The 24,270-nt window shown below is 34.4% G+C and overlaps 1 protein-coding gene across 1 annotated transcript in view; it reads right to left on the reverse strand.

The window, feature by feature from the left end:
* Positions 1-6,362: 6,362 nt before the first annotated feature.
* SPATA17 (spermatogenesis associated 17) overlaps positions 6,363-24,270 on the reverse strand; it is a 93,831-nt gene continuing 75,923 nt past the window's right edge. Inside the window, exon 10 of the mRNA XM_062573565.1 lies at positions 6,363-6,443. Coding sequence (XP_062429549.1) covers positions 6,363-6,443 — 81 coding nt within the window. The remainder of the gene's footprint in view (positions 6,444-24,270) is intronic.

The raw sequence follows: 24,270 nt of genomic DNA on the forward strand, positions 1-24,270 counted from the left end.
ACAAACACAAAATAATGAGAAAACACCACCTGCCTTGATGGATCACCACATTTTGAGTAAAAAGTTGAACAGGTGGTGTTTTGGCCATTCAGCTATCCCTGAGAATCTTTCTGAGAGCCAGACTTGCTATGATGGTAGCTTGCCATTAGTACTGAAAAACTGATTATCTACAGAAGGCAAGATTTCTGTGGACTGCATCACCTACTAGAAAACACAAAAGCTGTAGTACAGTGGAGAGTAGTGAGTATACAGCTTGAGCAATGGTCACAATTTTCATATTTGAAAGCCCTTTTTGAGGTGTCTATATCACACTTTCTATATTCTGTTATGAGGACAGTCATAACTATAGTCTGGAATCACGAGCATATTCTAAAGATGAGCAGCTCAGACTTTTTATAAATCTAAAGAACATAAAATAAACTGGAAGAATAAAGTTTGCTAGCATAAAATGGTATGGTGGAATCAAATGAAGCATCTGGACAAAGAACTGCCATAATACTGTGCTACGAACTCCAAAACTTCACTTCAAAAGTGAAAGGCAAACTAACCTCAACCTCACCTTCTTTTCACAACATAGACATAGAAGTATTCTAATTGATAAGCCTTGTCTCTTTTTAAAAAAAGAGTTGCTGTGAGGTAAACATACACACATTGTAATTGTCAATGCCCTTAATTTGTATTAGGAGCAGAGATAAAGAATGGAGGAGGGCTTTCCTGTTTATGCTGCTGAGCAACTTGAGGCAAAATGAATATACCCTTAACATTCATTAGCCTAAACTTCTCTTTGAAGATGCTATTATTTCATATATAAAATAGCACTGGTGAACATTTTTTTAAAATTAAATTTTATATAGAGAGAATCTCAGTGTTTTTTATTGAAGTGCTTCATGATTTACCTCAACCAATTTCTACAATTAGGAATTTCTTAACCGAAAGGTTCTCGAAGGAAGCAGCTTAACGCAAATTCTCAATATGTCACATTTTGGCAGTGATTGCTTAATGCAGCAGTGCACTAATGAATTGCTCCACTGCATCCTCTGATCATGAATATGAATCAGAGTACTATAAACTGAACTCAATGTACTGATAAGTGACTGTATCTGATTGTGCCAACAGCCAGATGATTTTCTCATTAATAAGCTGAACTATTAAAGGATAGAAGAATATGAAGCCAACCCAGCTTTCCATTGTCTGAACTTCTTTGCTGACATTTTTCCATGCTTACTTACCAGAAACCTTTATTAATTAATGAAAGATAAAATTCATAAAAAATGTTTCAAGAATCCAGTTAAGATTTAAAGAAAAGCTTTAGGGCTCAAATTCTGTTACTGATTACACAGATGTGGCTTATTTTAGGCTGTAGTGGTTCTTTGTTACGTACGAATATGAGGAAATCCAATCCAGACTTTTTGAATCTCTACCATTCAGAGTACAGGAACAGAGCTCTATTAAGAAAGACAGAGCTCCTCCTCCTTCTGACAAACATAGCTACTTTCTTCACTGTGTAGAATTCCTAAATTCATTGAATTGAGAACAACTAATTTATGACATGTTGCAAATGGATCTTTTGGAATAGCTGTAATCTGTTAGAAATATGTTTGAATTTTGGTGCTCTCAGAAAGTCATACTCAATGTCAAGCATTGATGTGTCAAACTCCAATATTGTTAATATTCCAAATTAATCTTAAATTAGGCTGAACTTTTCCCCAAGCTCAACTTCCTATATTAAATGGCATACAAGTGACAAGCCTCACCATTTTGCTTTGCTCCCTAAATGTGGTTACATCTCCATTGGAGACAACCTTCAGCACAAGTGCATAATGAGGTTTCTAATCAGTTGCAGACACCCTACCACTTCTAGAACTACATTCTTATATAAATTTCAAGTGTTGTGTATTAAAAAAAAAAGAAGAAGAAGAAGGCTATCACTTGAAAGCAACAGCATTAAATTTAGACCACAAAAGTGTACAGGGTAAATGAGATGCGGTCAACACTATTATAGCAATTCTGCCTCTAGAGGGCATTACAAGCTAAATGTTATCTTCGGTGAGTGTTGAGAGCCTCTTGGATCAGCCCATAAGATAGTTCTTAAATCACTTAAGTTACGAGATTTTTCTGCGTTTACAACATCAGCTTATGAGGAGGCCAACAAAATTCTTAGGCAGCAACACTGCAAGATCTTTAAACCACAAAGCAATAGCAGATAGCTTTGGTAAGAAAATATGTACTCAGATGTTTCCTAATAGCCCTGAAACGTATCATGATGTAAGATCCTTTAAGTAACCTTCCGTACCTAAACACGCTCAGGTGTAAGACTTCTGAATCTTTTTTATAAAAGTACTTTAAGTCCTACTGGTGGTTAAACCCAAACATCATCAGGACATTGGTCATTAGCAGAGATGTTTTGAATCCTTGGCACCTGGTAGGCAGGCCAGTGCAGAAATAAATACCATATTATTTGACTTTGTAAAGTGATAAGATAGCAGTGGGTGTCAAAGTATTAAGTTCCAGACTTTTTAGGCATTAGACAAAGGTATCTAAGTGACATATCAGACATATTCTGTTAGTGAGCTGGTATTACCGTTTCTTCACAGTATGTGCTGCTTTCAAAAGACGTTTGATAAGTTACTTCAGTCATGCAGCATGAAAATGCCCAGCAGTAACTTTTTTCCTTTATGAAGGAGGATTATATCAGTTTCAGATCACAAAAAGTATTTGTGTTTCTGTGGCTGAAAAGCAAGGATCATGCAGCTCAAGCTGCAGGCTGAAGGCTGTACTTTATTACTGCAGGAAACTGAAACCAGGTTGATTTTGTCTAGGTCAGTTTTGAGACTGTATGTTTTGTTATTCACATTTGTTCGATTACAACTGACTGAATTACATTTAATGAGGAAATTATAGTAACTGCTCCTTTTATAAAGACTGAAACACTTCTTATATTTGTCCATTTCTCTGGAACCTCTGTGATTCTTTGATATTCAGATACTGCTGTAAGTAATTTGATAAGTGTCATAGCCAACTACATTTCTAAGAGGCTACATATCTTCCAGACTCATCAAGATCCATGAGTTGTTTTCAAATTTTTGGAATGTTCTTTCCCCAGCGCCTTAATCTATACCATCCTGTGTTTTTAAGACTTTGAATTGTGAAAACAGATTGTAACATTCCCTACGAAACAGAAAAAAGCTTCTCAAAAATATACACTATTCAATGTTAGTATGCTATGGAACAATAATTTTATTAATAATGAAAACCTATATTAAATAAATAATTTTAAATATTATTTACACATATTGATTACACATCTGATAATTAAGTGATATAGTGAACTACATCAGTAAGAAAGATAACCATGAATAAAGTAAAATCACTTACACAATCACTTAGTGCTTATATTGATAGACAGAACTGGTTACATAATGACATCATCAAAATCCTTACTGTATTATTCACAGCATACTGCAGTGAATATTTCAAAAAATACCAAACTTTTAGCTTTAAAAGGCTTTAGATCAGTTTACTACATGCAAACATTTTTATTGAGAAAAGAGAGTATAACAAAATTTTCTTAGACAACCTGACACATTCACTGCCTTGCAACAGAGGATTACCAGATATAAGTGGTAGTATATCCCAGTGTCAGAAGTGAGGTCCATCCCAGGGCTGAAATTTATCTTTTATTTCCTTTCCACCCTTTCCATGCTGGCAAGTGTTCCTGGAATGCATAGCATCTGTTTGGAAGTTTGAACTAAAAATAGTCAAGATCCCACTAAAGCTTCATTGACTGATATGCTTTCATATTTAAAAATATCTTCAAGCTAATTCTCTCTTACCGTGGTGAATGTGTTTGTCTACAATGTAAGACAGTAATAATAAAAATAATAAAATGTTTACAAGATGTCAGAATTAGCAGAGACCCCACTGGAATAAATATCAAATCATTTATACAAATGTATAGGCAATTCTGGATTATGACAGAGATTCTACAACGATTTCCATAGGGTTTTTTTCACACTGAACTCCATTTCCTAAGTGAGCTACGAACTTTCTGCACAAGACTGAAATTAACTACCAAAGGCATCTGATCATCTGCCTAAGAAAGTAGTGACCTCACAGAAGTGGTCATTTCCTCTATCATGAGCTAAATATACTTTATGAGAAACAAAAGGATTCATGGGTTATAGAGTGGCTACACAAAACATTTCGGATGTTATATGCCCACAAACAAATATATTCTGTATGAACTCCATTAAAGAAAAGTATTTTCTTCCCTATGAAATATATTTGGCAAAAAAATGGTAATATTGTTACTCAATTAATTTTGTGGATGTTTATTTATCAGACAGAATTAATATATCTATTTGTATGTAAGAAAGTTTCTGGGAAGTAGGTAGCTGCTTATAAACTAAAGCAATATTTTTTTTCAAAAGAGAAAGAAAAAAATGAGTATGTGTCAAACAATGAAAATAAACTGCAAGTGTTGGTTTAAACTTTCATCTCTTCCACAGACTCTTACCTGTGGAATGCCACAGCCATCGCAATGCTGGTTTGCATTGTAGGTTTTGTTTTATCCTGGGGTCAGATATATTAAAAGGAAGAAAGAGAAAGAAAGACTAATCTGATAAAAGGCATTGCCATTTCTAATCGGACTGATGGGAAACTGTGATATGGAGTTAAAGAGGCAACACAGAGTGAGTTAATGTGAAGTGATGAACTCTGTGAAGTGATGAACTACCGTACAGCTGAAGCAATCAAATAGATAGCTCTCTCATATAAAAAAATACCGTAGCAACCTTCTTCCTCAACAGTTTTGCACAAGTCTCTCATGCTCAGTCCCTTCAACGAACAACTAAAGTACTCTGACACATTTGGTCAGATTAAATCTAATGGGAAGACTCAGCCGCCTTCTCACCTTCCAGAATTAATTTCTTGTTGCAGTCCAGAAGAATAAACCTTTCAAAGCTTTAAAATGGAGAAATCAAAAATTACAGAAAGATGGTAATGCTCAACACTACTTTCCCAGTTTCAGGTGTTTTCAAATGATGTGGCATTTGGTCTTCTACCATGTATTTTGTTCGTAGTCTCCTCTGCCTAGTGTCTGCAGTTATAACCTACTGTAATTGAACTGAGTGTTTTTTTACTCTTATGAATGATAACACTAAAACTTTTTTCAGTAGTGTTTCACAAAAGCTGATGGCTGAAAAGCTAGGAAAGCAAAACTTTTTATTTCTAGTGCAGAAAGCATTAGTAGGTATTTATACAAACAGTAACAAAAAGCCTACCATTGAATAACTGATTCAAATATTGTATTCAGATATAATATATTTGATTCAAACATATTCAAATGATATGATGAGATTCTCATGGTATCCCAGAGAATTCAGCAGAAAAGTCTTGTAAAAATACCATCCACTCACATCATTTGAAGAAATACCTTATGATCTGGTTCTCAACACCTTATGATTCCGGTTCTGAAAATGCTGAAGTCTTCCCAAAATGCTGAGTACTTTGGGTCTTTTAAAGCTAATGATATATGAAGATACTCAACATTTTGCAGGGTTGCCTGCTAGTGAACACAGCAGTCAGATATCAGATTTGTGTGATCAAATGTGTTCATCTTTCCCAGGAGTTACGTGATTATATTTCCATGTATCAATCTGCTTCACACAGGATGAGGACCAAATACATAGTAATAAATAAAAGAAATAAAAGAAAATAAAGCAGATATAGAAAAACTTATTTAACTATAAGGTGTATATGAAGTAGCTAGAATTATAAATTTTCAATAATGAAGTTATCTGTTGATGAAATCCTCAAACAGAGGATCTCAAAGGGTTTAAAATACAATCTTCCATGTAAATAGCCTATCAAATTCCACTGAATGAAGAGACGGATCAGTATACATCCGAAACAGATGTATACTGACACTAATGATGAACCAGATCATAATGTCAGAAAAAAAGAACAGATATAACTTTCAAACTTAGATTAACCTCACTTATAAACCTGTATTATACAGAATGCGATTCCAAGTCTTTTACAGTGATTACACTGGATTTTGTATCATAAAGGATTTATATTCAAATAAAAGATACCATCTTCCAAATGCATTTTGAAAAGTCATCCAGTTTTCCTAAGATACTACATTTGCCAAAGCTGAAAAAAATGTCTTTGATTAATGTTGAAAGTGGTATTGCTTAAAGACCAAGCAAAATCAAGTAACAGTACTTTAGAGACAGTATACCTCACTATACAAATACAGTCATTTTTGGAAAATTCAGTCAACAAACTGGTTTGCATTTGCTGAAATATATTTATTGCTAACTTGTTAGGAGTCTTCTATTGCGTAGTTTACAGAATGATTAAACTATTTGCCCAGTTCTGGAATAGGTTTTTCCAAACCTTTCAAAGAGAACAATCGATGGTAACACTGTTTGAAAGTCCTAGAGAAATAAGAGAAATAAAAAAAAAAAATAGATTTAGCTTTCATGGCTTTAGCTGTTGCTTTTTAAAAATACTTTAGAGCTATAAATATTGCCTTCCACTCAAATTTCACTGTACAAACTAGAATGTAAACTATGGAAAACTATATATATGTGAAATATACACTTTATACGATATGTATATGTACATTATTTGGAGAAGAAATCAGGAATTGACTGACTGAATTGCAAGCAAACATGTACTTCCAACTCTGTATAACTCTAAGCAATGTGAAGATTCCTGCCCTACAAGCTAAATTTTACAGACTTTGTTGAATCATGGTATACAAAATTATATCCTCTGCCTTGGGAATAAGTTAAGCTAAAGACAGCAAGATATCCTTGCAATATTTCAATTTTTCTACCATGATAAAAATTAAACTATAAATATTAAATCAGCTCAATAAGAAAGAGTAAAAGATGAATATGTATTAAATAAATATTGGTGACATCATACCGATTTATGGTAGAAAGCACATAGGCAAGATAATTCCTGAGTACTTTTTATCCAGGAAAATTAACTTACTTAACTACTTCACTGACCAAAGTTCAGCTGAATGCTGTGAACAGGCAGAGCAGTAATGACTTCTGGTAAGCTCCGTACAAATACAAACACGATCCACTTGAGTTTTATCTGCACTGCAAACTGCCAGGCTTTTGACCATATAATTTCCTACGTCTCATACTTTAAAGTTGTTTGATATGATTCCTCAAACACTCAGGTGCAGAAATCTTAAAATAGCAAGGTAGAAATATACATTCAAAACTAACTAGTCTTTGTATGTTATGAAAGTGAATACTACCCCATTCTTAACTCTTCACAAGATTTAATTTTTAATGTTACTCTATTCCTTGAGCTTCCCAATTTCCTACCAAACTGAAATAGCTCATTTGCATGTTTTAATATTGAACCTTACACATGCACAGTTTTCTAATTTTCATTGTATTTTTGTCATCACGAGCACCTTTTTGATGCAGGAAAAGTAGTCCATATAATTATTATAATAAGTATTATTATATCTTCTGCATAACTGTAGTTTCTAAAGTTTCTAAAGATAACAGTTATATTTAATTCAGTAAATTCACTGGACTGATATTGTTCATGGGAATGAAAAAAAAATATTAAAAGAAAGCTGTAGCTGCAGAGAAGGCAAAAAGATATTACTGTTATAATTTAGGATTAATCAGTAATTCAGAGCAGAAATCACTACTCTTATTTTGCAAATAAGAAATATATTTTTAATATTCACACAGGACAATCAGGTATAGTTTAATATTTCAGTAAAAAGAAGCAGAGAATATGGGGGAAGATGGGGAAATGAGTAAAAGCTGTACACACCCAACATCAGGATAAAATCAGGAATGGCAAGCGTGAGCACTGAAGAAGTCTTCATTTGCTAGAGCAGACGGCTTTTGCTATTAGGATGCCTGGCCAAACAAAAACAATTGGCTGCCAAAATTAGCTCCTTGGGACGATTTAGGAGCCTTTGAAGTAAACAGTTTTTTGAGCTGGAACTAAGCCCAGGTCCAGCTTCAAACCCAAATCAAAATGACAAAGAGGAAATTTTCTGTGCCACACGCCCCCTCAGTGTAAGATTACTTTGGGTTGGCAGCTGTACTGTTTATCTTGTTATTTAAAGCTATTTCACAGGATACTCACAGCAGAGCATTTAAACAACTGGCTTCGATTATGACGACAGCAGTTATGTTTGACTACATTTACGAAACATCACACAGACTAATGAGTAAATAAATTGTTGCTGGCCGTACAGTTAGGCCAATTAAAGAAGTTTACAATGAATATTGGATAAATGTTGCATACAAAAGCACACAAAATATAAATATATATTTCATGCAGGAAAAAAAGAACCCTATTTATTTATTTGTTTATTTAAAGATATAGATTCTAATCAGGTTTCAGTGATATTAGAAACTAAGGCTTAAAATGCCATTTAGCCTTTCAAGATCTGTCTCATGGTGCTGAAGAGAATCCATCCCACTATATCACTGTAGCAACATAAAGGGAAAAGATTGGAAGCCAAGATCTTACGTTGCTCTAAATTGATTGCAAAATATAGTTTCAGCTCGTCCAGGAAAGACTGCAAGGCACTGTTGGTTGAATCTGGTACATGATATACCTAGCCCTGCCAGGATCATCTGAGTTCAAGATGATTGCAACGTAGCATAGAAGTTATGTATATAATACTTTTGAAACTGCAAGAACAAAAGACATCAGTAGAGAAAAATAGGCTTGATCAGCATTACTTTCATCCTGGCAATCCTTGTTGCTTATAGCTGGAATGAATTAGCTTACAAATATGAATTCTCACATACTGGTGAGATTGACACTTTACACTTTACACTTTAGCAATCTCAAGATCATATGAGCATAAGGTGAGCTTTATGCAATTTTCCACCATACATTCTTAAACTGTGGCATGTAATTCTCAGTATCAGAAGAGCTGTAATTCTCAGCACCTGAGACCTATTTTTAAATCCTAGACCAAGTTAATATATCACTTCCTTTTAAAACTTGTCAAGCTTTGACTCCTCTCACTCTAGTAAATTGTAAGTGACTGTAGTCCAACTGACAGAGTTTAACAAGACCTAGGAACCCCTTCAATGTATTTGACTACTTGACTGTCATGTGAGCTCATCAGTCCTGGACAATGGAGTCAAAGAAGGTAACATGAAGCTGCCAAACACAGATTTGTCTCGATTAGCACACTACAATATTATAGATTAGACTTGTCAAAAATTCCTCAATAAATGCTCACATACTTTATATTTGGAATGTTATTGTTAAAGAAATTCTAAAGAGATTTTGTATCTCAGTATAGGGACATATATAAATGCATTAACGATGTATGAATAAGTGGCAAACCAGTAACAGCTTGCAAAGCTACGTGTGCATGTAGGAACATCAGCTTGAAGGCCTTTGAAAATGTGTTCCTCTGTATTTCTAGTGATAAATTTGCACTAATAGTGTTTCTTTCCAAACAATCTTGAGGGTACTGCACAATTTCCTATAACATAAAAATGCACTTTGGATTGAGAGAGGAACTACAATCATCTTGGAAATTTAATGAAGTACCTCAATCCAAAGCAAGAATAGGCAAAGAGCAGCAGCATATCCAGTCACAGATTTAAAGGCTAGAACATAGCATTACGACCATCTTATCTGACCTCCAGAATACACACTTCAGGTAATTTCCTACAGTAAATCTACCAGTCCCATAAATAATTATGAAGCTGATAAGTGTATGATAAACTTGGAACAGTAAGAATGATTTCTGATATACAATTTTGCAGTTTCATTTTATCGTATAAAATTATATTGTATTGTATTTGGTAGCATCAATAGAAATCAAAGTTGCATAAGGTTGTATGAATACAGTTTTCCCTGATAGGTTAGAAGTAGCATATGAAGTCGTTTCACAGATCAGTTGTATAACCTCTATCACGAAAAATATTCTTCCTGTACTGGTGACTCAGAGCACCAAGACCTCTTCCAAGTCAATCCAAACAATTTCAACTGTGACACTATGTGCTATGAAAATGGTAAACCATTCTGTTCAAGGCTTGGATCTCAGGAAAACTTTTTTGCAGAAAAATGATGGGATGTTGCTCCAATAGAGGCACAGTTGTAGTAACTTCTGTTAAAATCAACAGCAGAAGGAATAACTGAAAAATGGGCACAGCTATTAGAATCCTCGCTCTATCTTCATACTACTGTATAGTGAAAATAGAGATTAAAACACTTTTTTTTCCTTAGTTTGAAACTAATATCCACAGATACATATCAAGATTTTACATGATTTGGTACAAAATTCTACATAAATATCCATGAGGTGGTCTAGTTATGTCCTTATTTTATGACAAATGCACTGTGCAGTCTTGCTTCTTTATTCTTCTTTAAGCTGGGACACAGCTCACGTGCGCACCTCATCTGACAATCAAATCGCACTCCCAAGTGCCACTGTATAGCCATAGTTCACAACTCCTTCTGTTTAATAGTAAGTGTTCATATTAAAGTATTCCCTATGATCTTAACGCTTGTAATAGTAAAATTAGAGTTTTAAATTGAGCTGTCATCATAAGCCTCCTGACCTATTAATAGCCACAGAGGTCTCTAACAAGGAAGCAAACCAGAAATGGCATTGTTATACAAGTAAAATGTTGATGCAGTTAACTTTTATTCTTAGCAAATTTATCAATACTGGTTAACAATATTTCCAACTAGTAGAGGGCCTTCTGACATGATAAAACGAGTGTAACAACCGATTCTGTCAATACAACACAAATGTCATTTCAAGTGCTCAAAACCCACTAAGCTACCCTAAAAAAAGATTGATTTATCTGCTCCAGTGTTTCTTTGGGGCAAACTTTTCTCACAACTGAAACCAATTAGTGGGCCTGGCACTTGTAGTGCAGAATGTAGGTCAGCATCAAGTAATAAAAAAGTATTGACTTTTCTCTGTCTGTAAGCAGTATGAAAGGGGTGCCATGGCCTTGTCGTATATGAAAAGAGCTCCATTAATTTCACTTATTTCAACCAGGGCTGTCAAATACTAATGCTTCTATTGCACTTTTCACACAAAGTACATTGACACCAATCCTGGCCCCAGTGAAACAAGTTTACAATATTTCAGACAGTGAAAGGGGTACTATAATTTTTAATTCCCAGTTGCACATTTAGCCTCCTTAAGCAGCATTGCTCATAAGACCTATTGAGAGATATTAGCTGGGACATTAATAATGGCTACACACTTCCTCCCACGGGCAAAGGAACCTATTTCTTGGGTATAGCTTCAACAACTAATTAGCCGGAAAGTTCAGGGCACAGTTGTTTGGCGTAACTCTGTTTTTGTGGCTGGTGGGCACAGACTGCCAATTCTGTCTTCCAATGTGGTCTAATGTCCAAAAATCAGGAATAGGTCTTCTGTGACTTAAGGCTATAAAAATGAAAAGCTAATGTTGTAACCAATTGGGTCAACTAGCCCCTTCAAATAAGAGATAATAGCAAAAGCCTGGATCACGCCTCAGGGACTGGATCTCATTGTGTCAACACAGACATATTGACTTTCAGGGAGATGCGTGTCTGATCGGTGTTCCATGCACTAAAGTGGACAAGTGACTACTGCTGGGATGAAGGGGGCAGAATTACGCCTTTGCTTATTCAACTTGCCAACATAGCGCAGAGGAAAAAAACAAGGAGCCATCATTTCCTCTTTGGACTATTACCAACCCTAAACCCTCTACATTTGTTTCATTTGGGTGAATGCAAGGACTGAACTGGTGCTTCTATGAAGACTTTACAAGCTTCTCCATATTGTGGATCAACGCAGTGCTGATCAAACTGACCTAAAATATTATGATTCTATTCCCTCTGTTCTCTGCAATTTCTGGCTGGCTTTTTTTTTGCAAGTGAAGTTTATGGTTCTTTTTGACAAGCTTGAGGGCTCTGAGTGTGATGTCTAACTCAGTTGCCAATTACCTCCTGCCAATGCAAACATCTTCAACAACAATAAAATTATTTGATTTAAAAAGACTGGCTGATGATAGTAAAAGGCAATTTTCTATTTACTTTAATGACATTGTAAGTGCAAATCTTACCCTTTGAATCAACTTGTCATTAGATCTTAAAGTAAAATGATACTGTATAGCCATTATAAAAGGCAATTTTATAATCTTCTATGTTACTCTTATATCAGGCAACTTTTTTCTGCTTGTTAGTTTTACACTTCTGTTGACAGAAAGTAAATAATAACGTGCTGTAAAAAAACTCAAGAAATTATGTTCGCAGTAGGAGGTCTAACAACACTATTTTAATATATTATCTTTCAAAGAGAAGCAGAAAACATTAATTACTGTTTAATTTATACAACAAGCATTTCATTATTATTATACTTAAATTTTCATGGAGCTTTACAACTATCACTGATTCTTGCATATTTCATCCCTTGAAATCATAAATAAGGAAACCAAACACAAACAGTGCTTGCTAGCACTGAAAGATTATGAAAGATTATGAAATTATGAAAGATTTCTAATTACTGCTCATAAATTTGAAAAACCACTAATCTGATAATCACTTAGGTCTTGATACTGTATGATGTGTCCAGAGCAAAGCAGTCCGTGCTCCTCCGTAACAAGCTAACATGGAAATTTTAACTCTATTCCTCATTTTCTCCACTGTTCTGAGAAGGAAGTGCTCTACCACTAATCTGCGCTCACTGAAGCTTTCTTAGCTGAGCAATGCTAATTGGTGTTTTGGAGATAACTGGAGAAAACTGGCTAAAATTCAAGCTCTAAATCATTTTGTCCTTCTCACCTGTACAAGGTAGGAGAGGATGTTTTGAAAGGAGCCTATTTCTGCTCTTATATGGTTAGAAGTAGTTTCAATAATAGAACACTATACCCTTCCATAGTTGTACAAACTAAGCTGTGACATGATAGAATATAATGATGTTTTTGAGCCACTCTACAGAAACACAAAAATATTTCTAAAAGAATAAGATGCTTTTCAATTGCTGTGTTCAGTAAGGATTACAAACATGTCAACTCTGGCAGTGCTTTCACATAAAAAAGGCAAATCATCTCTTGGTTGTGATGGAAGTTTTGTGCAAGGATGGACAAAGGAAAAATGAGGAAAGATTTAGTCCAGTGATTGCTTTTTCTTGTTTTGCCTTTCTAAAATTAACCTGGGATCTGAAATTAGCCTGTCCTTTTCCTCATTAGTAATATAACCAGTAATGAAGATATGTGGCCCAAACTTGTGTTTGTTACACTAGCTTAGTACCCCTTGGTTACTGTGGTTGCCAGAGGGGAAGGAAGAGTAAAATCCGCAGGTGTACTCTCTAAGTTCATTTAGTCCATTTATTGATGATCTGCAATCCAGACACTGTCTGGTTCTTTCTTCTAAACATGCACTGGTTTTGCAATGCCCTAAGAAGAAATATATCCTTCTTTATTAATAGCTATTCAATTAATTTTTTTTTTTATCTATAAAGCAGGTCTACTGGAGGAGGAGAAATCACCCTTATGTAGTCACTTTTCAGCTACTGTGAGACATATTCAGAGCCAGTATCAATACTAAAGGTATAGTTTGTTGCACAGAAAGTCACAGTGCATGCTGTACCATACTTTATTCAATGCTATTATTATGAGAAAGCAACATTACTCAAATTCTGTTATGCCTAACATCTGTATTTGAACCAGAATTGCCAAAGATAATATTCTATTTTTTGAACTAATGCAGCCTTTTTTGTAAGTAAATTAAATTAAGAAAGCAATGTGATTATTCTCACAAGCTATTTCATACTTGCATACTCTTGAACTTTACTGAATTTGGGCTAAAAAACAAATGTGCAGTTAAAATAGTTCAATTGGTATTCTGAATCTCAAGAGGTGTTTATTTCCTAATGTCATTTGAAACTTCTTGCAGGGTATTTTTAAAAAAATATTTCTGAAAAGTGAAGTAGATGTTCATCTTCATTTACCTAAGATGTATAAATGCCATTTTGTCAAATATGAAAACATATCGATAAGTAATATATAAATCTTTCCAGAAGGTATTAAGTCTGAGGTGGAACTATGCCTAATACTGCATTGTTGTGTGCAGAAACATATACATAGTCTTAAAGCTTCTGATGAAAAGTAAAGGACACATTTTTATCATAGTGCTTGTATATTTAAACAGACTCCTTTGTCCTGTCCATCATGCGCACTCTGCTAGCAACAGGATGTGTACTAGAAAATAATGCACTTAAGGATAAGGATTATTAATATGCCATTTATAAGCTGCCCCTTTCATGGTCTAATCTGTTCAACCATAACATTCTCCTTCCAGCAGAAAGTAAGCCAGAGCCAAGTGTTGACTGCCAAGATAAACTTAGCACCACTTTTAACCTGCTGGACTATAGCCAGAAAATGTTCAATTTGTCAAGATCAAGTTGCAGATATCTCTAACTTAACAAAATAGTGCCATTATGAGTTAAGGAGAGAAAATTCAGCTGAAAATATATATTTTTAAAATCTTATCAGCCTAAGTTGTACCAATTTGAACAGAAGTTGAAACCATTTATCACCAAAAAAAAGGTAGGTTGATTGCACTGTAATTGGCATATGCAGCTAAAATAGTACTCCAATTAGATTTCGTCTGGTTTGACTTTGCTTTGAATCACGCTTGCCAAAACTCATTGCTTTCTGTGATGAAATGACTAGATTTGTGCATGAGAGAAGAGCATTGAATGTATTTACCTCAACTTTGGCAAGGTTTTTGACACTATCATCTCCCACAGAATCCTTGTATTCAAGCTAACATATTATAGTCTAGATAGGCAGACTACTAGATTGGTGAAAAACTAGCTGGAGTGTCAACACAAAGGGCAGTGTATAATAATTTGTACTCTAACTGGAATCTGCATACAAGTGGATTTCCTCAGCAGTTATCTTGGGACATACCCTGTTTAATATCTTCATCAGGGACCTGGAATTGGAGATGGAAAGCAATTGGAGACGGAAAGCACTTTCATCAAGTTTACGGACAACACCAAACCAAGGGGTGCAATCGGTGCCTTTGAGGGTGGGCTATCAACAGATTTAGAGTGACCTGAAGAACAGCCTGACAGAAACCTCATAAAATTCAGTAAGGACAAATGCACCTGGCACAGACTAACCCCTGCAGGAATACAGGCTGGGGACTAACAGACCAACTAGCAGCTCTGCAGAAAAGGACCTGGTAATACTGGTAGAAATTAAAGCTAAAAACATACTATATGAACAGAAGCATAACCAGTAGATTGAATGAAGCAATAATCCCCTCTAGTTGGTGCTTGCTGGACAACATCTGGAATAGAATATCCACTTTTGGCTCTGTAGTACAAGAAAGGTGTTGATAAGCTCAAACAAGTCCAGAATAGGGCCATCATAGTATTTTAAGACAGGATTAATTTAATATGATGAGTTTTATAATTCTATGGTATTTAATTAGCATTCAAAACTAATGAAAAAGAATAAAAGTTAATAACAAAAACTTAACTATTCCTCAGCTGGTCACAGAATTAGGCCATTGTAGGTGACAGGTTTTGTACATAAGTACACATGAGCCAGTAAACACAGAAACATACACTGTAAGTGTGAAAGTACTAAAAACGAACTCAAGGGAGACTAAGGCTTTAAAAAAAAACAGATTTTTTCTAGTTGTGAAAAAACAATCAAAATTTTTTTTATAAATTTGCAATCAACTTGGAATAAAGAGAAACTTTAGATTTTCCTTAGATTTTGCGTTTGTGTCTTAGAATATCTTTCATCATTTTAGCAAATACACTTTGTGAGTTTTTCCAATGTAAACATGCCTCAGAGCCACATCTGTATTACTAGATGCTTTTTCTAAAAAAAATTTTTCCACATTCATAAAATGTACATCTTGATGCAAATTTTGGAAAGAAATGAGTTGCCCTCCTTGCCAAGGATTATTATAACTACCAAGTGAACAATAAGAGAGCTTGACTTTTTGTTATATGAAGCCCAGCATCAGTATTCTTGCATGCTACAATAGTCTAGCAATGTATACAGGACTTCCCTTGCACCTCCCTCTCCAAAACATCTGACAAGTCTGAAAACCTTTACAAATTGAGAGGATACCATACACTGTTAAAAGAACAGTTTAAAATGACATTCCTCTACAGCAACACAGAGAAGAGACAGACTAGATCAGAAGCTTCTACTCAAATGATACTTTTCTTGAGACTGTCTCCACTTTTGTCCATCTAATTAATCTTCATTTTCTCATTTTCTGATTTCTCTAAATATGTCAAAGGGATGCTATCCACTTAGCTCAAAGTCATGTATAATTATGACCTCAATTTCTTTGGAAAACTTCCAGTTTTCAGGAATTTAGGATAAATTATGTAAGTGCAGGTAAAAGCTCAATAAAATAAGTAATGATAGAGTAAAGCAAATGTTTTTCACACTGTTCCTACGTGCATTTTGTCCCATTTCAAAATAGCAAATCCCAGTACTTTTACGCAGAGGAAAGGATCCAGTGTGTCCTGAAGAAGAATAGAAAGTTCAAACAGTTGCTTTACAGAAGAAGGAAAAGACTGGTTTAAACCCCAGTATATTTGACTTCAGAGTTTCACTAAAAACAATGCTGTTATTGAAATAAGGAAAGCTTTATTGCATTTTTTATTAATATATATGTGCATTTGACCACTACACTGCAACACGTTAGTAATTAGAGTTTAGACCAGTATCTTTTGAGAGTCTTCTACAGCCTCAGAAAAAGTAGCCTTTGTCCTCAACTGATAAGAGGAACACTTGCAGGTTTATCAATAGTTGTGAAAAGCACTCTGCTGGATAGTAAGTTAGAAACATGAAGAGCATTTTGGAAAATTGTGCCTTTTTACTAAAATCACATTTCCAAGAAGTACTACTACTATTTTTCTTTTGATTAGTCCTCTTAAATTACTCTTTGTTTTTCCATTAGGCAAAACAGGTTAATACTGATCTCATCCAGCTGTGCATTTAAGGGGGAAAAATTTAATATTATAAATATAATCTAATACTGTAAAATAAAGTTATATTTCAGACCCTCTGCACAACTTGGAAAAGTGATGATTGATGGGCTATATAGCAATATAGTATGTGAATAAAAGTGCAATTTTATGTATCAGTATGCCTTCTTATAGCATTTTTATGTAATTGTTTATGAAAATAACTTTTAGTTCAAACAGAAGACCTAATTGAAGACATTCTTGCCTTTCACCTCTACCAAAAAGTGGAGAGAATAAATTGTACTGATTCTTATTTTGACTCCATAAAAAGCAGTTCTATAAAAGCTGAATTCACTCTATGATAAACCTCTGTCTTCCGAGCTTCTCATATGGCTTCTTTCACAAAGCTTCATTTAACCTGATCAAAAGCTTCCTTTGCATCTGCAAAGGTAGATAATACTAAATTATAATACTAAATATAGTATATTTATAATACCAAATAACAACATTAAATATAGTAGATATTTAGATATTACTAAATAATACTAAAGCATTATTTTTTGTAGATTTTTTTTCCCCCTGAAAGCTACTGGAAAAATCAATGATATTATTGTTTATGTTATGGTATAATGCAGATAAGTAGTGCAGTATGTAGCAGTACTACAGGGAGAGAAGTACAGTGCAGCGAGTAAAAGGCTTCGTAGATCTAATTTTGAGTGTAGGTTTCATTGCACAAATTCCTTGTTGCCAGAAATGCTTAAGAGCTGGTGATGTCTTCATGCCTAGTGGAGCCTCAATGAAGTTCAGAGCTACAGATGGCTTCACTGTCAAGTTCTGTGTTGGGGGGACCTCTGGGGAAGATATTTTAAGGACTTTGACTTGAAGAGAATATTAGGCATGTCAGAAATAACAGGAAAAATGTCATAAAGAGATAATCATGGTGAGGAATTTTTTCTTGTACTCTCTCTTTCTTGTGCTCTCATTCCAAAAGTGAAGGTTAAGATTAGTCAGAGTGGCTTAGAGAAGAATAAACATTCCTTATTCTCCCAACAAAATACTTTCTTGTGGTATATCTAAAGAGTAGGATAGTCTTCCTATCCTGTAAATATAAGCTGCCTTCAGAAGAGTCTGAAATGATAGAACTGAAGGCGGCCTTTGCTATTTTGCAAGCAACTACTCCGGAGATCAGCTAACAATAGAAAAACTATTCATCTCCTACCCAGTGACCACAAACACTCTCACTAATCAATAAAACTGCAACAACAGCTTTTAGGCTAATACTTATTGCTGCTATTCCTGTCTTTCATTTATATATGTATATATTTATTTTATAAATATTTATGTAATATCTTCTCTGTGTATCCTGTTTTCCATTTATCAATTTATTAATTTATTTATTCTGTTTAAATCCACCAGCTCTTTAGTACAGTACAGAAATAGCATCACCATCACAGAATATTCACTCATTTGCCACAGATTTGTTTTGGCATTGACATGACACTAGTTCTATCAAACCGCAGCTGATTAAGAAATTTTAGGGAAAGGAACTTTTGATATTTATAGCCAAACATTATTTCAGATTCAATAGTGTTCAAAAAATGAAACGGATTACATGTATTAGCACGAATATTATCAATGAATTGCTGAGCACACTTGAACTAAAATCATGCTGTCTTGGTTTTGATATGAAGACATGTTTATATAAATAAATATATAAATAAATGCAACAACTTGTGCTAACATATTCTAAGGTAGCTTATAAGCAAAAGTTTACTTCATCTTTCAGTTGAATAACTTCCAAACCAAATTCTGTACTCCAGTGTATATGTACAGGAAGAATTTAGCCTTACACTTTCCTTAACATCTATGCAGAACTTCCAGTGTACAGCAGAATGCTGTTAGATTTTATAAATGAACAGGAACTAGGAATGTTTACAATGTTTTATGTGCTAATTTATTCATTGACAGTGCAGTAGCAATGAGTTATACTGTGAAGTTTCCTATACTTTTCTGAGGACTTTAGATTTGACCTGAAGTACTGAAATTCTTTAAACAGTAACGCATCTTAGTCTTCCTGCTGCCAAAGGCTCAGGCATCTGCAAAAACTACAAATCATGCCAAACTCTGAATGATATACTGAGGACTACAATCTGCTATCAAATAAGCTAAGACCAAAACATTCATTTCATTTAGGTTCTTCAGTGGGATTTGAAGCATCCAGCCCACAAAACATGTCTCATGATACTGCAGTATACATCCAGCCCACAGTAATGATGATTCATATACATGTATGTGTATATGCTTTATTGCTACCTTTAGCTGGATTAAAAGCAATATATCATTTTTTTTTTATTTCTGCTTCTTTTATTAGCTTTCTAGCACTTGATCAGCTGATAGAGGCAATAATGAAATGTTTTTTTATAAACTAGAGTTTGTAAGTCCTGTCCTGAGAATGTAATATTTCAATAAATAGCCTAAGCTTTGGGGAAAAAAACAATTACAGAAATAGCATTAAAAATGCCAAGCACTGGGCAGAAGCAATTCTGGATCAGTTTAAAAAAGTGATTGATGAAACTCTAATCTGAGCTGAAGGAACAGTTTCACGACAAGCTGTGACCATTCCACACACTTCATTAGCTGCCATAATTAGCCTGGTGTTTCAATTTGTTAGAACTGGTGGGGACAATTTTACTCAGAATGCAAACATCAAAAAACAGGGTCCCTTAGATTTCAGAAGGGGCTGATGAGAAGCTTTTCTAGTCTCTGTTAACTAAAAGATTAATTACAGCTGATGGGAGGCTGTACTCTGATTGTCACTCTGTCTATGTGCATTACTTTTAGCATTAGAAGAAAGACATGGTTGACACTGCAGTGCTCAATCAAGCAGCTTCACATTAGTGTATAAAGTCTGTTAATATGCAGTACTTTTATTGTTTGATTTTTTTAATCTGATTTTCTAAGTTTGAGACTCTCATACCAAACTACTCTAAAAGACCGGGGTATTCAGTTGCTAACGATAGAAAATGTTTACCACTTATGCTGCCATTCTTTCAGAGAACTGCATGTGAGAGATCCTAACACATCTTAAAGCCACTGGCTGGGAATATTATTAGTTCCTTCTATCACAGTCAAAATGCAAAATACTACTCATACAGACACATTATGGAGTCTACAAAAACAGTACAGTTTATAAACACAGCTACTGCATGTGTTTATAAACACAGCTACTGCATGTATCACGGCCTTTGTGTCTTAACCCATATACCTTAGCCACTATTTTCTCTGTACATTAATTCAAAGCTTGTAAGGTGACTTAAAAGGACGTGAAGTCTAAATTCAAAGTGCAAAGGTTATTCCTGAATAGCTCCATAACTCTCATTCCAGAATAGTAAGATGTAGTAATACACCAATTCATAAAAAAAAAAAACCTTATGTAGATATGCCTTTCAGGTTTTCTACATAATCTTTGATATCAGGATAAATACAAAGTATATAAGAAAGGAAGAATATAGTTTATATCTCTGTCATGGTGGAACATCCTTCTAATTTGAATTTTTAAAAGGGTGTATTGAAATCAGCTCTTCATTATATTAAAGGAATAAACGCTAAAGAATATTTGAAACTGAGTATCATCTTAGTTTTTAAAATGGAGTTTAGAGTTGATTCATGGTCTAAATTTCAAAGAGAAGTAGTACACATTTACATCAAACCATTATGACAATTGTCTGTATTACAGCTTCTCATTCATTCCCACAGAAGTGCACAAAACTACATTCTACTTTGATTTTTTTTCTGTTTAGGGAACATAAGTTACTCTAAAATGCATTTGACTGCATCAAAGTTCTACTGCCATAAGAATAACCTACCCTTGCTCTCCGGAGCAACCAAAAGAACAAAAACTTACAGCCTTTTTCTCAGCTTGGGCATACACCTGGCATATCCTCCTATAATCTTTTCAGACTACTATTGGTAACACTATAAATTATATATCTATTATATAAACTATTCAATCATAATGGGTCAGTGTAGTAAAATGCTTCATTCAGCCATCATGTTAAGATGTGATATTCTGTAGTTTTAAGTGTATCTTTTGCAAGAAATAGCCATAACATGCACTTCTGATCTTAGTTTTCAATTTGTCAATATTTTACGTGCACTTAAAGATAAGACAGAGACATTAAGAAGTGACTACTTTTCTTTGTAAATTGATAACAATATTCTTCCCAGAATATTTTTTCAGAAAAGTAGCATTTTTCAACATATTGGATACATTAATCATGGGTCCCATTATTATCTAATGTAAATTAGTTTAGCTCCATTGACACATCTTAACTGTACAAATAAGAGGTGTTGAGGCTCTGTGTTTACATCTTGGAAGCATTTTTGAACAATTACATTAACCACATGATTCTTAACGGATTAAGAAGAGCTTTCTGTTACTTTCATTTCAACTGTTTAACCAGCATAATCAAACTAAAGGTAAATATCAAATAAGTAGCCTGCTCTTGCAGATACATTTTATAAAGAATTGCTATTGGCTTCAAAATAGAGCTTTTTTAATTCAATATTGTGGAAAACTGAGCCGAATTGAAATATACTTTGTTTGACAGATGTAGAAAAGATTCTTAATTCCAAGAAGGCTGAGCAGCCCATTCAAAACAGTTATCAAAAAGCAGGGGCAAAGATAGGGACTTTCCTATCTAGTGTGAAGGTTTCTCATTCCAACAAACCAAACAAAATCAAAATAGTGAACGCCTTTACATACTTAAATATATATAAATATATATATAATATTCCGTGTGTGTGTATGCATCTGTGCATATATATGTGTATGCATTTATATACATATATAAACACACACATATATAAACAAACACTGCTTTTAGGTGCAACTTCAAACACTACAGCTTCCAGCTCAACTGATGATTTTTCGCATTAAATGTTCTGCCACAAATTGCTGTCATATACTCTAAGCATGTACTGATGGGACTTGGCAAGGTACTCTTTATCTGAAGTGTTTATGTTTAAATAAAAGGCTTTAAAACATTTGAGCAATTCATTCAATTGAAGTTATTTAGAAAGATAAAATATACATCATATGTTCCTCAAAGAAATACCAGCTAAAGTTGTCTCTTACTAAGCAGCAAGCTTTTCTTTCTATGCCACTAACATACAAGTTGCATTATTATATGAAGAAAGTAGTCAAAGAAAAACATTTATCATCCAACAGACAAATGACACTGGACTGCTAGTTAGACAGTATAATAAGTACCATCTAATTCTCTCTTTCAAATCAATTTATTCTTCAAAACCTTGGATCATCATCAAGGGACTGCATTTTCCCACTGAGATATTACAGAACTGAAAACAGGTTTTATAAAATATTCAACTAGTTGCTAAAAAAAAAAAAAAATCTTACAAATAACTACCAGAATGGATTTGATTAGAGGAGGAGCAACTTTCCTTATGCAAATGCTGAATGGTTTGAATCTTTGCAGTCACTACTTTGTATTATTTCTTCAAAAATGTACTCTGTAAGTCACTGGTAACCTTCAACGGAAAGTTTTTCCAGCCATCCAGTTTTTCAGCCATCCAGTTATTCATACATTCTTTTCTACATTTGGTTAAACAGTAGCTAGGGATACATTTTGTAGCTTTTAATCTGCTTAACAGTTTTAACCTTCCTCAAGCACCTACGAAAATAATTGGAGAGATGTCCTATAGTTAATAATCATTTGCATTATATGAGTATCATTTTCAAAGGCAGCCCAGGAGTGATGACCTTAAGGATCTCAGAAGGAAAAAGTCTACATCTCAGGAACATTTCCAATGGAAGCTCTGAAAATGCTCTTCATAAGAAAATGAATTTCTGTAAATATGATAGTCATTCAGTAAGAAATCTGGAAAACTGATGTTTATGCCAACTGTCAAACACAGAAGTTGCCATTTACTTTTCCACTGAATGGGTGCATCACACAACAAGAGATAATTCACCCCATGTCCTCTGAATTAGAGGTAATGTGTGAATCCCCATTGTGGCAATTGACACATTTTCACTTTTTTGAATGTTTGCTACTCAACAGTGCATTGTGATATTTATCAGTTGGTCCATGATATTAATTTGGGCAATGCTACTCTTTTGTACTACATATCTAGGGACATAGCCAAATGCTTGAGCTCCAAGGTGCTCACCATTCTTAAGTGTAATGTTGTTGTGGGAATCACTATACATGGAGGCAGGGGTTTCCTAAAGCCAATTATCACATTAAGATGCACCACTGTTCTGTTCCCCAGTGGCTGCTCTAGAGACAACAGAGAGTAGAAAAATATGTTACAGAGTACAAAAGATGGACTTTTCATGAATAGTACAGGATATATTGCCGTAGGATCAGATCCTTGTGTTTAACCTATTTGGGTCTATGCAGGACTCAGGGTAGGAACAAAAAGTGGCAGAAAGCAGCCTTATCTTGGAACCAGATAGTTGATAACTCAAACTAAGGCACTACTTGATGCATCTATTCAGATGTTCCAAGTTATACCAACAGTAATAATCATACAGGAGCCACATCATTGGCCAGGGACTGCCAGAGTGCAACACACTTTGGCAACAACCCTTATTACCACTAACATGATTCACAAAGAAACTGGTAGCATGAAAAGCAAAATCTTGTGGATCATCTAATAATTCCCTAAAATAGGGTCACTTTTAGATGCCACATTATGTCAGCTTTGCACTGCCTACAAAAACACATTGCAGTTGGATTGGGGAACTAAGAGGTCCCTTCTAACCTTACCGATTCTATGATTCTATGAACTACGAATCTGATATTCAAAATATGTGCTAGCTCTTCTCATTGTACATTAGCAACTTCTGTCACAAAGCATCCTAATAAAAATGGCCTTAAAAGTTTTAAAACATATATAATAAGGCAGACAGTATACATCTGCATTCATTAGTGATACCACACTGTATTAGAAAACATTATTGTGTAATTATTTTTCTAATTAAAATGACAAGGAAATAAGCAAACTCCTTAAAAAAAATGACAGTTGTAGTCTAAGAGTAAAAAAAGATTAAAACTTCACCCATGCATTATACCTATCTCAAGTACAATCAGTACAAGTCAGGAAAAGCTTTAAGGAGTTAAGGCTGAATATAAATATGTTTGAGTGTGGCTGGGGATGGAAAAGCATAAATAATGTATCAAAAAATTCTACCACATAATGACATTATCCAATAGCCACATGATTTTGGTGCACTTATTTTTGTTTTTGGTCCCACATTGGGT

Source organism: Rhea pennata, chromosome 3, assembly GCF_028389875.1.
Source record: "Rhea pennata isolate bPtePen1 chromosome 3, bPtePen1.pri, whole genome shotgun sequence".
In the NCBI taxonomy this organism is placed as follows: Eukaryota; Metazoa; Chordata; class Aves; order Rheiformes; family Rheidae; genus Rhea; species Rhea pennata.